Below are 16,128 nucleotides of genomic sequence, written 5' to 3' on the forward strand. Positions count from 1 at the left end.
TTACAAGAGGTGCTCAAAGTGGTTACCGTCGGCGTCCAGACACTTCTGATTATGGCGAACTACTGCTTGAGCAACATTGACCAAACTGTTCATTTGTATGTATACATTTTTTTTGACACCCCCAGTATATGCTTGCAAAGCTTTGACCAGTGCAACAAAAAAAATGAACCAAAAGTTGGAGAGGAGAAATAAAATTATCAATAATTATAGATTATATGATTGTATATCTAGAGAACGTAAGGGAAACAACTGGAAATTTATTAGGATTAATGAGTTCGATAACATAAATATGTACAAAGTAAATATAATATCAGTAGCACTCATATTTACCACCAATAATGAAAAATTAAACCTGTCTGATAGCAACAGCATAATGCAAGTACTTGAGAATGAGGAAGAGATTTCAAGCCTGCTGGAAAAATGATAATATCACCTCAGAAATGCAGAGATCTAGAAAAAGGCCAATTTGGGGCATTATTTATAATAGTGAAAAATAGGAAATAATCACCATTTCCAGTAGTATAGTGTTTAAGCCGAATATGGTGAATCTGCTCGATGAAATAGCATATGCATCTATAAAAGTGTTGGGCTATACAGATTTCTTACTAACATGAAAAAGTGCTTATGGTAGAACATTAAGTGGGAGAAGAATGCATGATTGCAGTGCTCCAAATAATTACAACTTGAAGAAAATCTATATGGAAATGCAAACTAAAGAACAAAAATGAAATAAAAGGAAAGCTCTGAGTTCAAAGCACTTTACGAGGTATCTACTCATTACGATATATTCTTGAAGTGTCTGAACTACAGTGAGACCTCACTGGTGTGAAGTGGGAAGTTTCAGCGTGAGGTGCCAGAGAGGGCGTTTTGCAGTCATTAAAAATGATTTGTAGACTAGCTCAGCAGGACCCAACAGGCAGTTTGCCCATACTTCCCATTCAACAGGCATTTCCAGCTTGTCCTTTGCAGATCGTAGGAGGATGTGTGTAGAGTCTTGCTGTACACCAGCATTTTGACACCGAGGTAATTTGAGCCTCCAGCCTACTAATAACAAGACTCTGTCCCCCAACCCCATTCCCCTCCATGATATTAACATGCACATGGTTTACAACCTGATCTTTAACTTCCTAAATTTCCCTCTAGTTTTCTGTGGGAGACAGATAAGCAAACTCCAAATACCACACTCCGCCTTAGCTCTTTGCAACTTCTTTGTTCCCCTCCGTTGGTCTCCAGGCGCCTTCAGGTGTCCTCTGCTCAGATCTTATTTGAGATCTTATCCAAGGCCGTCTCCCTGTCTCCCTCTGCCTGTCCACAAGCCACTCGATGTAGCTGGAACCTCCATGCCCCTTCCTTTGTCACAACTCCTGGTAACCTCTCCCATCAATATAAACAGTTCTCTTCATGATCTGCAGTGGCCCAATGGCCAAATCCAGAGACTTTAAAATCGCCCTATGTTCTTCCTGCACAGATGGACCACAGTTCCAGGGGAATTGTGGAGACTTGTGTATCCTGACAAGGGGACTGCTCTGCCAACTCTCAGGCTCTTGGAGTTTGCTTACATTGCTGTCATCGCTGAGGGAGCAGTGTCACTGTTGGGTCACTGTGAGAGTACCAAATGAGTATTTCTTTTTCTTGGCCTCTCTGCCCATGTTGGTGCAGTCAGTCCACACCACACTATTTGCTGTCCTTCTTGATGGTAGTAAATTCACTTCACATCGCCGGGCTTGGTTTGGAAGCCCCGTGGTCCAAGTACAAACAAGGTACTTACAACCTCTTGAGGTGCCTCCCCAGCTTACTCATCTTCTTGCGGCTTCAACCTCATAGTTAGAGTATTCCAGAACTTGTTACTGAATTACTGAAGGGGAGATACACAGAGAAAGGAAGAATTTACCATTTTTAGGGGATAGCTGCCTTAATTGTAACTACTTCTCAAGCCTGGCTTTCACAGAAACTTTGTCCTGGGGCTTGGGTACTTGAGGTAACCGAATGGAGAATATCAGCTGCATATATCGAATGACTGTTTTTTTCTTTCTGAGAACTGCCCTGGGCAAAATGAGAGGAACAACAGCTCCATTTCCTTTGTGGGATCATGAGAGAAGAACTCTAATAGGAATCAGCAAAAACCAAACCATTTGTTGGTGTTCATTCCTTCTAAAAGAATAAAATGACCATTTATTTCACAGAAGATCAAAGGCATATGCAACATAGGGCTTCTTTTCTGGGGCATTATTTGCTCTCCCTTCCCATATCCCGATTGGCTGGATAGTTAAGGGTAGTATATTAGATGCGCTGATAAGGTGCTAGGAAGAGTAGAGAGAACCAAAGTCTTTCAGTCTTGCAGGGTAAGAAACCTGGAAATATCACCTTTCTTTTCCCAGTTTCCTTCCTCGGCGGGAAAGCTTTAAATCTTAAAGGACTTCTGATCCTCTCTAGGATATTTAGTAGCCTAGGGTTTCTGTGTAAGTATTTTAATGTCACAGAGGCCAGTGGAGAACAAAGTTTAGGGAGGTCAGCACCTGCTTTCAGGTATCCCATCCTGTCTCTCCTGAAACCTGGTGTTTTGTTTGCTTTTGTTTTCACTCTTTAAGGTTCACCCTAAAAGCAGGTGCCCGGGGAGCTCCTGCTCTGTTCTGGTACCAGAGTGGCCGAGATCTCCCTGTACAGGGTGCTTTCCCTCGCACAGAACAGAGCCATCGGGGAAGAACTGGCGGGGAACTAGGTGAGCAGGGACTCACTTGTCCAGTTGCATTTCCCCATCAGGCCACCGCATTGTCGGGCTGCAGAGCCAACAAGAGGAAGCTTGCTCCCAGGACTTCCAGGACCAGGAAGGGCTGGTTTAATGTCTCTAAGCCGAAGGACAGCAGATCAGGCTTACTGTGGTACTGAGGCATACGTTAATGAAAAGGATAAAAGACTGGTCTTGGTTTATGGGGTTCTTTGAAGACTTGAGGAGGTAGTTCCTTCATCCTGTGACTTGCAGGCCTTGTGCTGTTTCTTCTGTGGAAAGGCAGGGTGGAGGAAGAGCATATTTGCCAGATGGGCTAGAAGTCAGAAGACACAAATCGTAGCCCTTGGGCTTCCATTTTCTTGTTCTGTGAGCATAGCAAGCAAGCTACCTGCACTGGATTCATTTTCTTCATCTGTAAAATGAATATAATCATACTCAGTTCATCGAGCTCCAAGGTTTTACTGGCACCCACCTGAGAAAGTGCATGTAAAAGTTCATTTGCCAGGCACAACAGAGGCCTGTACAAACGGGGCAGCTTGGGCCGAGCCACTTAAAAGTATTGGGATAGAGACCTTTAGACTCTAGTCCCCCCCATTGCTTCGTCAGAATGTCGAACTTTAAAGACTCTTCTTTTAATTTTTATCCACAAAACCAAGCAGGGTTTTCCTTTTGAATTCTAGGTTATTTAGGAAAAAACTTATGTTCTGAGCATTGATTTTTGCTTTTTAAATGGAACTGTGATCTCTAAGAGTAGCTTCGTTGTTCTCAAGGACGATGACTAAACGAGCAGAAGAGTACCTTGAAGCTGTTTGGTAGCATTACTTTTAATTGGTGCCTTCTGAACCGCAAAGCTGGCCTGTGAAACGCCCTGCCACCTATTCATTAATGTTTCATGTAAGGACCTGGATTGAAAATTACTACTATGTCATCCCTTCCTCTAGTGGAAACAGGAAGTGCTTTCGGTAAATATATTACCACATAGAATCTCAGTCTCCAAGACTTCTGAGGTCTTCAATGTCTCACCACCTCCTATGGAAATGTTTAGCTTTATTGTAGATTGTAAACAGACTTCTCAGACATCCACAGTTGAAATACGTATTTAGGGAACAGTTTCCTTTTGATCTGTGGATGGGATAATCGTCAAACGTATGAGGGAGTTACTGGTAGTGGGCCATCTTCTAAGCACTACATTCTCTTTTCTTTTTCTACCTCTTTTTCTTGCCTTCTGCAACAAGATTTTCGATGCAAGCAGTAGAAATTGATTCTGGCTAAGTCAGGTACAGAGGGAATTTATGTACCTATTTATGGCAAGCAGATGAGGCCAGCTCCTGGGATAGACAAGGGGCCAGGCTTGGCACAGGTAGGAACCAGATAGTTCTAGGCCTTGGTGGCAGGAATTTCCACTTTTTACGCGGCACTGCTAGTGGCTTCAGTGATCTCCAACCATTCAGACCTCTGTCACTTTTTCAGAGGGAGAGGGAGTTTTGTCCCAGGAGAGGGAGTTTTGATTGGACCAGCTCCAGACGAGTGCGCATGCCTTGGCTGTACTGCCAGCAATAAGAAAAGATTTGGTGGAAGCTCCAAGGACCCTCGCTGGCTTCTGTAGCAGTAGAATGACTATTGGAGTTGTCCTGCTAAGAAGGGAGCATACTGGGGAAGGAGAATGGACGCCACAGGGCCACTGGTTTCGTTCTCTTTTCCTTCTTCATAGGTGCTCATCCCTACCCTTTCTTCCCTTGTCCTAAGTTTACCTGTGTGTCCACTGTGCCAAGAGTTTGGTTAAATGGGGGAGGGTGGAGCAGGAAGGAAGGGCGACACTGTCATCAGCAAGAGAGATGTGGCCCTCGCCGACATGGAATTACGTTCTAGCCTAGGAGGACCAGAGATTGGAGATGGGCAAGCCATTTAACCATTCAGCTGCTAGAGGTCAGTGCCGAAAGGAGGTTGAGCCACGTCTTGTCTAGAAGTTAGGTATCTCGCTGTGTTTGTTGACCATCAGAGAAAGCTCCATTTTAGAAAAGTGGACCCTAAACCATTGATGAAATGTTTAAAGCGCTTATGTACATTTAACACTGGTATTTTTTCTGTAGGCAGTGACTCAGCTTTGGTTTCAGTCATCTATTGTTTCTCTATGGGAAATGCTGAAATCCAGGAGGGTACTTTTGGGAAAACAGTGGTTAAAGAACGGGTTTCCCCCCAAAATAAGAACTAACTGGAAAATAAGCCCTAGCATCATTTTTCAGGATGCTCGTAATATAAGCCCCACTCCAAACATAAGCCCCAGTTAAGATTGTCAGCCAGACATGACTATTTGCATAAATGTATATTTTCGTACATGAATAAATGAATAAATGGCGATTATTGGAGCAAAAATTAATATAAGACCCACTCTTATTTTCAGGGAAACGTGGTAACAACTAAAGAACCAAGATAGCTCTGATTTCTCCCAGGCTGTTTGTTCTCCCCCCCACTCCCCCACCATGCTTAGGTGTCTAAAATCTATTCAAGACCCCATTCTGCCATGTCCTGGGGAGAAAGCACTCAGTGGTAAAAATCACCTAGGCACTTGTTAAACATTCCCTAGCTCTACTTCTGGGGCATCTGATTTCAGTAGAAATCTCTGTTTCCCAAGCCACCTCTCAGTTAATTCTTAAGATCCAGAAAGGTTGGGAAAACTGCCCTAGACAATGCTCAGTTAGACATGATCAGAGAAAGATAATGATACCTTTGGTTATTATGGGGCCCCCTTTCAAAGAGCTGAAGTTTGGTAGGTGCCTCACTGTTATTTACAGCGTCTTCTTAAATTAGAGGGACAGCGTTTGTGGTTCTAATTTTTCTCATTGGGGGAAACCAAGGCATGCATCATAATAAAGAATTCTGGGACTCTTCTATATAATATTGTATGATACTTTGACCATTTGAATCAGCTTTCTATTTAATCATACATCTGAGTCTTGGAACTCTAGTTCTGCCTCAAAAAAATCTCATAATTTTCTTATTTTTTTTAATCCCCGCTGACATTGCCCTCATTTAAACATGCATTGCTACTGAGCTAGATATTTAGTAGCTTCCTAAGTTGTCTCCCTTCCAGAATCGTCTTTCTACCCGTTTCCCCCAGCAACTCATGAGAACCCTTAGAGATCTTGGGACCTGTTGATTCATGGGAAAGCATTAGCCTATAGTCATTAAATGAGCAGCTTTAGAGGTAGTAAGAAAGGTTTGAATCTTAGCTTGACAGTTTTACTAGATGTGTGACATTTATCATGTTTCTTAATCTCTCTAGGCTTCAATTTTCTGATTTAGAATTTGGAGAAAACTGCTATGCATGGTTGTGATGAAAATTAAATGATAGTGTTGTTGAACCATGCAGCACAATGGTGGACACAAGTAAGAGCTTACTAAATGCTTGCCACTGCATTCATTATTGAACAGTTCAAATAGCATGGAAATTTTCTGCTTAATAATTGAAAGACCTCATCTCTAGAGGTATCTGGGAAAAATTCTTTTATTGCAATTTTGGGTTCTTTTTCCTCCACTTTCTTTCATGGTTATTGCTCTGTTCAGATCTTCTTTCTTTGTGGATCAATTTTAGTCATTTCCTAGAAAATGGTATTTATCATTGGGCTTTTTAAAATTTACTAGCCTGGGGTTATGTGTAGTATTTCTGAATTACAAGAAACGTTACTCTCCCTGTCTGTGGCTATATATCTTCATCATTTCTAATGTTGAATATCTGTCACTCCCCTCCCCTTTTCTGATTAGTTTAGCGAGAGCTTTGGTTGAAGGTGTTTTCTTCTTTTTTAAAAAACATGGGGCCAGCCGAGTGGCTCAGTTGGTTAAGAGTTAGCTTGAGAGCACGAGTGCTGAGTAACAGGGCCACCGGTTCAATTCCCACATGGGCCAATGATGCTGTGCCCAAGCTGAGCTGCCGCTGAGCTGCCAACAGGTGGCAGGATGGCTCAGCTGGTGAGAGCACGTGCTCCTAACAACAAGACTGCTGGTTGCATGGTGGGCCACGCCTGCCCACAACTAAGACTGAACTCAGCACCTTGAGCTGAGCTGCCGCCTGGATGGCTCCGTGGATAGAGTATGCGCTCTTAACAACAAGGCTGCCAGTTCGACTCCTGCATGGGATGGTGGCTATGCCCACCTGCAACTAAGACTGAACTCGGCACCTTGAGCTGAGCTGCCGCCCGGATGGCTCAGTGGATAGAGTGTGCGCTCTTATCGAGGTTGCTGGTTCGACTCCTGCATGGGATCGTGGCTACGCCCACCTGCAACTAAGATTGTAACACAGCACCTTGAGCTTAGAGGCCACAAGCTGCCGTCGGGCAGCCAGATGGCGACTGGCATCCTCCACAGCTAAGATTGAAGAACAACAACTTGGCTGGTCCCCCTCCCAATTCCCCAATTAAAAAATAAAAAGCAGTTTTAGGACTTATACTCTTTTAATTTTCTAGTTCATTAATTTCTTTATATTTTCTTTCAAACTTTTTGGTTGGAATGTTTAATTTAATTTCACTGTTTCTCACTTACTGATAAAACGCCTTCCATGTGAATACCTCTTTCAGGCTACTCCAGCCAGCCACTGGGCAAGCTTCTGGTCGAGTCCTCCTCTCCCAGCTGCTCATGTTCAGCCAGCCTCATCTTGCTTAGCAAACCGCAAGATGCCTAGAAGAACTGCATTAGTCAGGACTCTTGGTGAGCGGTGCCTGGAACCCAGCTCACACAGCTCATATTAAAGAGCTAAGTGGCTCATGTAATTGGTGACCTGGGTATATATGCCTTTAGGCACAGCCTGATCCAGGAATGTACATGACACTTCTGGAAGCCTGTCTCTCTGTCTCTTAGGTCGTCTGCTTTTCTCTGATTGTTTTCTTTTTCAGCAGCCTCTCCGGTGTGGGAGGGCGAGAAGGGCCGTGCCTCTTTAGGTTTCACACCGCTCTTACAGCCCCAAACCTCATAAAACGACATAACTTCTATCGTCTAATGTTCATCTCTGTGCCTGAAAAAGGGTTCTGGTTGCTTTTTCTGGGTTTATGACTCTTTTATTGACTGTTGCCCATAGATAAGAATTGATGGAAAGACTCTGCTTATGAAAATGAACAGGGTGTACTTATATAAAAAAATGTAGATAGGAGTTAGCATCATTAGAATATGGACACAGGTTATGCTATCAGGAACATTATCTATCACAGATGGTGGTACAAGTTACCAGTATGCAGAAATGATAAACTTGGATCAAGAGAGAGGGTACATCCCAAATTTCCTGAAGGCATAACTGTCACTTTTCCACACCCAGCCTTTTTAGCTGGATACACAGCACCTTCCGTGGGCCAGTGTACCTTGTCAGTTACAGTGTGATCACTGTGTTTCAGTACATGGCACGCCCAGGCGCCAGCACTGTCTCCCGAGCCTGTTCCATGCCCAGTCCTGTATTCAGTGCTGTGGACTCCCATGTGTATGGGAGTCATGATAACAAGCCTTTAGACTAGCCACAAGCCTCACCCTGCATGGACATCCTAACCGGCTGTGGATCAATCCCAGATCTAGGGGAGGGGTGCTCTGATGGCCAGCAGAGGTCACATCCCCTAGTCTACCAGTGGGACTTGCCAAAGGTATCAAAAAGAAACAGAGGTCAACTCCAAATGTTTCTACTACATCCCATGAACCTTATTTCATAATGGTTTTTTCTTCTTTTCTAAATATTTTTGTTGTAATTTGGATTCCCTCATTGATATAGGAATTATTTCAGAGAGGATGTTTATGTATTTAATTCATGATTCGGTTTTTCGTTAGGTTTGGATTTGAGGTGCACCCCTATCCTTGCCCGGGGAAGAACTGAGGCAGGTGGGGTTAACTGTCAGCTTTGAATGAGCTCCCTGGTACTGATTAGATTTGAGAACAAGGTGTGAATTTCAGGTCAAAATGAGGATTTCAGCTTCCTGCCCCCTGATTGCCAGTGACTAGCCCCAGTGAGGGAACTGACTTGCCCATATGGGGACAGGCGAGAACGTGGAAGGAGACCAGGCAGGGCTCCTGGAAGGCCCCACCTGGTCTGTTAATCAAGGAAACTCACTGGGAGCCTCCTTACCTGAGAGCAGACGGTCTCTGTGAAAAGAAATCCATTCACTCTGGGGTTTTAACGGTAAAAGACAAGCAAGCCCAGTGCATCTGGGGCCCTCACCAGTTGAATTCGGTATTTCTCCTCCCGGCAGTGAGTCGAGGGTTTGTGGGGCTAGGAAGAGAAAGGCACCTCACTTAGTTGAAACTAATGGCATTGTGGTCACAGTGCTCCTTGGGCTCTAAGGTTTCCTTTGTTGTCTGATGTACTGCTAACTTTGTAAATATTCAGTGCTAGAAATAGAAAGTAAGGGGCATTCTTTTTTTTAGTGTAGATTCCTCATATTAGTCTTGTAAAGTACATGATTCCATTCCTTTATAGTCTCAGTTTCTAGACATGTTTCCTAAAGCAGCTGCATCTACTTTTCTGTTTGGCATGACCTGCCGCCAGTGTTCCATGGGACCGTCCAGCCCTCCCGGTCCTGGGTCCTGCAGCCTCGGGGATGAACTTTGCCACCTCATGGCTTCTTTTTTTATGGGGCTATCCCTGCCCTTGGCGAGTCTTTTCCAGATTCTGCTAAACTACCAGCAGTGAGTTGATCCAAGTGAGCTTCCCTCTTTGGCCATGAGGATGCGCTCAGCCCTTCCCATGGGGCTGGAATCCTGGTTTTCTGCCAAGCCATGCTGTGATACCAGCCACTCACTTTCTTCAGAAGCCCCTGTTTTGTGTATGTATTTAATGAGTAACTATGCATCATTTTTATTCATATATGTAAGAATTATAAAATGACTTGAGGGATTTTGTGGATTAAAATATGGTACATGTGAGGACAAACTTGAAAAAATTCTTCCTGAAGACAGTAGGGGTAAAGGAATCCCCAGCTTCCAAACCGAGGGACCCTCTGTCAGGCAGCTTTGCTTTTTTTTTTTTTTTTAATGGTAAGAATGAAATTGAATTAACGTGAGATCTGCTGTCCTAAAGTTTTTGTGTATAATACGGTATTGTTCACTATAGGCACAATGTTATACAGCAGATCTCTAGAATTTAATCAGCTTGCATAACTAAACCTTTGCTTTGCCTTGAAGCGTTCTCATAGTCAAGGCAAAAGGAGAATGAGATATGAACAGGATTTCTTTGTCTTGAGCCCTTATTCTTAGGACAATGTGTTCAGAGTCATCCCTGGTATAAAATCTAAACTGTTGATCCTCTTCAGAGGCTCGGCTGCAGGTGTTGTGAATGGGCTCTCAGGTTGCAGTTGTTTTATAGTATCCTGGAGTGACTTTGGATGCTGCAACTCCTAAGGAGCAAAGAGGGTTTTAATTCTCCTCACCCTGCTTCTTTATCAGCATGTAATTCCTCCAGTTTTAGTTTTCCTTTATCCTTATACCTTCCCTCCTCTTCCCCCAAATTTGTTCTAATTATTAGACCAAGAAATCAGACTGTGAAATCCATAAATGACCAAGAAGGTATTTTCCTGGCTAAAATGTCAGAAATATTATTGGTATTTCTGGTACTCTATAGTTCACAAAGCCCCTTTACAGACAATTTCCTTCCACCTTCATAAAAAGGATTTGCCCAAGTTATAAAGGTGTATATTATGAAAGAACTTGAGACTTGAAGGAATTTGAACACTGCTTGGCTTTGCATCTAGATATTTGACTTGGAAGGCTAGTCTTTAAATACTGCTCTATTTAAAGTAATTGACTAATATTTGTGCGTGGGAGGTGACAAAATTGGATGTAATAATCCTAGAATTATTTAGTAACATTGTTATGCCTGGCATAACAACAGGCTTATGCACATTTTAAATGAGAAAAGCTAATGTGTTTGTTTTAGCCTGAGATGGATTGTGTTGTAACAGTTGCGATTGTACCATGAGGCATTTAAAAGAAGCAAAGCACAATAGAGAAACAATCCCAGAACGCAGCAGGTCCAGCTTTCCAAGGAAAACTGAGCGATGTATGTTATGACTCTTGGACCCACCATGGTCCTTCTAGAGCCAGGATATCCCACCGCCAGGATAAGGCCTGCATGCAGCCTCGTGCGAACACAAATCAGGATTGGGGAAATGAAGAATGCAGGGTGCCCCTTCAGAAGACCCCCCCCCAATGCAAGAGGAGGGGCCAGCCTGGATCTTCAACATGCTGGGGTCTCAGAGTGGGAGCCCTAATTAGCTAGAATGTTCTAGTGACGCTCTTCTGGGCAGTAGCCATCACACTTGCACATTAACACGCACTGTGCCCGTTTTGTCCCCTCTCCCGTCACAGTGGCCATTCCCACTCCTTTTACAGACCAACCATTTCACATGGCCGCCTCTCTCACCAGACCTCTGCCCCAGCTTCCTAACTGGCTTCCCTGTTTCCATGGTGCTCCCCTATAGTCTGTCCTTTGCCCGCAGCAATCCAGATTATATAACTATCTCCTTACCTAATCATGGCTTGTTTGCACTTAGAATGAAGATTCGAACTTCATATCTGCCCACCAGGTTCCACGTGATCTGGCTCCTGCCTGAGTCTCGGCACGCTCGCTCTTGCTCGCTCGCCCTCCCTCCCTCTCTCTCTCCCCCTCTCCCTCCCTCCCCCCTTCCCAGCCCCACTTCACACCGCTGATCTGCCCCCCAGGGCCCCGTACTTGGCGTTTCCTAGGCCTGGAACCCTCGCCTCATCTTTGCATGGCTGCTCCCTCTTACCTGTCAGACCTCAATTCAAAACCCCCTCAGGAGGACCTCCCTGGCTCCCCTCCCTGAAGTGAGTGTCCTCCCTCTGAGGGCTTCCCAGGATCTGTGGTGAATGACTGGTTTTTCCATTTCCAAGTCACCATGGATGGATATTTTTGTGACAAAGACGTCTCAGCAGTGTCACTCTCAGTCTCTACTCGTCTCATCCTGGGCTGGCAGCAAATAGTTCAGGACCAGCACAGGCTGTGGACACTGCCTTACGTAGCAGCGTCGCTCCACGATTGCCCTGCGTGTGCCCTGACTGCTCTGTCACCTGCTGGCTTGTGTTTTGTCTCGCCCCGTAGAATGTTAGCTCCACGATGGCAGGGAGCTAGCCTTGGCCTTGCTGCCGCTCCATCCACAGCACCAGGAGCAGGGCTGATACACATACCAGGCTCTTACTAAATCCTTGTTGATGCTCTAGCACCGGACGTGCCTGTCCTGCCCGGTCCAGCCTCAGTGGGAGGAAATCATAGGAGGCCCAGGCTACCCCCACCTTTTCCCCGGGTGGGCTTGCTTTGTCTCCACATCCAGTATCAGGCATGGAGTTGGTTTCAGTCACTGTCACAATGACTGGAATAAAGTAATTCTGGCTTCAGAGCTATTGCTAACTCTCACTGTGTGACCTTGACCAGTGAGTTCAATATCGCTTGCCTCCATTTCCATATCTGTCAAGAAGGCATGACATTTCCTTCCCTCATGAAGCCAGGTAATGCTTCTGTACACACATAGTGATTTCCAGAGTGCTGCCCCTGAGTGGCTTCACAGCTGTGTATCAATTTTGTAACTAAATAACAAAAGCTAATTTCTTTGTTTTAATGAGGTAGAGTCAGCTCAGCAAACTTCTTTTGTAAAGGGCCGCATATTAAATATTATAGGTGATGTGAGTCACATAGGCCTCCCTTGGGTTCCCCCACACACACATACACACACAAATCTTTAAAAATATAAAAACTATTATTAGCTTGAGTGCCATAGGAAAGCAAGCTAAGGTGAGGCTTGCTATGTCCTAGCAATAGGCAACTGGAATTGCATTTCTCTGGGCATCAATAAATATTATTTTCTGTTTGAATGAAATAAGAAATGGCACCTGTAACAGTTTCATTTCTCTTGAATTGTTCCTCTTGCAAAAAAGATTGTTCGTCATTGTATTCATACTTCACATTCTTTCTGTCTCATTTTCAAGCACATTGTAGACATTAATGAATTTTAGGACAGCTGTCTCTTGACAAAGAATCGTGGTCCTCCAGAGCAGGGTTGGTGGTTTGTGTAGGAGAGCCCATGTAAAGACCGTTTTGAGCTGGAATGGGCCCTTAGCTCTGGGTGACCCATCCAAATGTGGACTCTGATGATGCATTTTGTCTGCCATTCAAAACATATCATGCTCTTAATTTCCTGAAGTTTTCTCCTGAAGGAGGGTTTGCCTGTTTGTAGACATCTGATTAAACCTTCAATCGAACTTAGAGCTCTTACCTTTATTCTTGTTTCATTTCTTACTAATAGGCAGACATGAGTTATTACGAGGCCCAGTTTTTACAGCATTAGGAGCTTCCTAACTGCTAAGGTATAAATAAGATCTAGTTGGCTACAACGGGTCTGTTTCCCTTCCTTTGCTGCCAGGTCTCCTGACTCCATGCAGCCCATCTCTTGCTCCTTGTATAAACTATTGTTGTTGATATTCTTACTCACTGCCACCCATTTTCCAATTTTTGAAAATAATTCTTAGGTTTCAAATTTAGTAAAGTTCTGTGTCGTTGACAAGGTAGTAGGTCTCGGAAAGATAGTAAGTCAAAAACAGCATTGATACAATAGTGCCTCAGGATCTCTAACTTTATGTCCTGTTGTCATTGGGATCCCTGCTGCTGACCGAGCCGGAACCTCGGCACATGATCTGAGCAGCAGTATAGTGTGTTTGTTAAGTCAGAGCCCAGAGTCAGGAGCCAGCTCTGGCGCTTCATAGCTTCATGATGCTGGGCAGCTTTTTAACCACTTGAGACTCAGTTTCCCCATCCATAAAGCTGTGCTAATTAAAGAGCCTTCTCCATTGGATTATAAGTTCCAAAAAAGTTAATGCTTGCCTGGTGCATAGCTAGTGCCACGTAAGTATTAGCTATTAGGATTTATTGAGGGAAAATATGCTTTTCTTGATACATATTTTTTAAATATTATTTTTCCTCCAGTTTTGAGATATAATTGACATGCAGCACTGTATAAGTTTAAGATGGATAGCATAATGATTTGACTTACATATATCATGAAATGATTATCACAATGTTTTGCTAACATCTATTATCTCATATAGATGCAAAAAAGAAAAAAAAAGTTTTTCCTTGTGATGAGAACTCAGGATTCACCCTCTTAACAACTTTCATGTATGTCATACAGCAGTGTTAAGTCTAGTCATCACGTTGGACATTACGTCTTTCGTGCTGATTTATAACTAGAAGTTTATACCTTTAGACCATCTTGATCCACTCCCCTCTGCCTCTTCTAACTGCAAACCTTACCTCTTTCTCTATGAGTTTCTTTGGATTTTTTTTGGTTTCACATATAAGTGAGATCATACAGTATAACATCTTTCCCTGCTGACTTATTTCACTTAGTGTAATGCCCTCAAGGTTCATCCATGTTGTCACAAATGATAGGATTTCCTCCTTTCTTATGGCTGAAATAATATTCCATTGTATATACATACATGCCACATTTTCTTCATCCATTCATCCATCAGTTGACACTTAGGTCGTTTCTATGTCTTAGCTATTGTAAATGATGCTTCTATGAATATGGGTGCAGATAATCTCTTCGACCTAGTGTTTTTGTTTCCTTTGGATATATTCCCAGAAGTGAAATTGCTGGATCTCACTGATACATATTAATGGATCACTTCCCATGGAAAATTTTGTATCTGACTTGCTTTGTCCATTTAAATTTTCTCTACAGGCTTTTGTGGAAGCCCAGAACAAGATTACTGTGCCATTTCTTGAGCAGTGTCCTATCAGAGGTTTATACAAAGAGAGAATGACTGAGCTATATGACTATCCCAAGTATAGTTGCCACTTCAAGAAAGGAAAACGGTATGTGAGGTTGCTTTCATTTAATTTTATTTTAATTTTTAAAGCCCTTTCTTAAATTTTAAAACAAATTCTAAATAACTTATTTTTCAGATTAATTCATTATAAAATAAATTCATTTCTATGCTTGAATCATATCTTTTGGTCTGTTGTTCAAATTCTTAAAATAAGATTTAAGAAATTTAGTATAATAGATGTCAGCTATAATTAAAAATAAATTTAAAAAAATAAAGCATACTCACCACAAACAAAAAAAGAAAGAAAGAAATTTAGGACAGATATGTCTTGGAAGAAATCTAGACTGTGGGAAATTTTCTTACGGCTAGTAATTGGTGAGATGCAATGCTTCATAGACAGCAGTGGAGATTTTTTTGCCTCTAAAATTAATTATCTTTGACTTGCACTCCTTGAAAAGATTTTATTATATGCATTTCTTGTGTCCAAAAATGGCCAAGAGGTGGCACATAATAATTGACCTCTTTTGTCCTCTCCCTCCACATCCACTTAAACATACTCTCTTGGTTTTTTAAGCCTCTTTGGAAGCACCATCACAAATTTACTTTAGAATTTCTTAGATCCTCCATTCCCACCGTGAATCAGCACAGTACAGTCTGCACACCAAGCCCTGCCCACCACCTGTTTTTGTAAATAAAGTTTAAATGGCACCTAACCATGTCCATTCATTTATGTATTATCCACGGCTGCCTTTGTACAACTGCAGAGTGGAGTAGTAGCTACAGTATGGCCCACAAAGCCTAAAATATTTGCAGTCTTGCCCGTTACAGAATAGGTTTGCCTACCCCTACCTAACAGCTTGGCTAGAGAAGGAAACCAGCATTTTATTTTAGAAAATCTGCTTCTCCATTGAAAATAAAAAGCTACTGCTTTATTTCAATATTAGTATTAATTTTAGCAAGTAACACAGTCTTTATTTGTCTCCTTTTAGCTAGTATGCAGAATTACAATACATTAAATTATTTGAACACCTAATGTAATTTAGATAACAAACTCTAGGTACAGGGAGATAGCGGACCTTCCACCCTATCCCGCATGTCCCTGGCATGACCTGCTTGCAGTAGTATCTTCCTGGTCCAGTTGTATCTTTTTGTTTATATGTGTTTGGTTTTACTCCACATATAGGAAACTCCATAGCTAAATAAAGATTATCTCTGTCCCCAGGTATTTCTATTTTTACAATACAGGTTTGCAGAACCAGCGAGTATTATATGTACAGGATTCCTTAGAGGGTGAAGCCAGAGTATTCCTAGACCCCAACATACTCTCCGACGATGGCACGGTGGCACTTCGAGGTGAGTGCTCCACAGCTAGGCCCACGGGAGTCCCAGGGCCCTCGCTCACAGCTCTGATGTTGGTACAGTCACCTCACCTCTGAAATACCAGACAGAACATGGACCATATTGCAGAACAGATGCACATGTAATATCAGGAAAGCTAGTTTTTGCATAGTGTATTTAGAACACATGAGTAGTCACATGTTCTTCTGATGGCATGAGGCAGAGCTGGAGAGTACTTCACACCGGACCCAAAT

The 16,128-nt window shown here is 42.9% G+C and overlaps 1 protein-coding gene across 1 annotated transcript in view; it reads left to right on the forward strand.

The window, feature by feature from the left end:
• The window catches only part of LOC109395091 (prolyl endopeptidase-like), an 84,858-nt gene that overhangs the window by 11,908 nt on the left and 56,822 nt on the right, over positions 1-16,128 (forward strand). The window contains exons 3-4 of the mRNA XM_019665873.1: positions 14,449-14,582; positions 15,759-15,889. Coding sequence (XP_019521418.1) covers positions 14,449-14,582; positions 15,759-15,889 — 265 coding nt within the window. The remainder of the gene's footprint in view (positions 1-14,448; positions 14,583-15,758; positions 15,890-16,128) is intronic.

The sequence above is a fragment of the Hipposideros armiger genome, unplaced genomic scaffold (genome assembly GCF_001890085.2).
Source record: "Hipposideros armiger isolate ML-2016 unplaced genomic scaffold, ASM189008v1 scaffold_456, whole genome shotgun sequence".
In the NCBI taxonomy this organism is placed as follows: domain Eukaryota; kingdom Metazoa; phylum Chordata; class Mammalia; order Chiroptera; family Hipposideridae; genus Hipposideros; species Hipposideros armiger.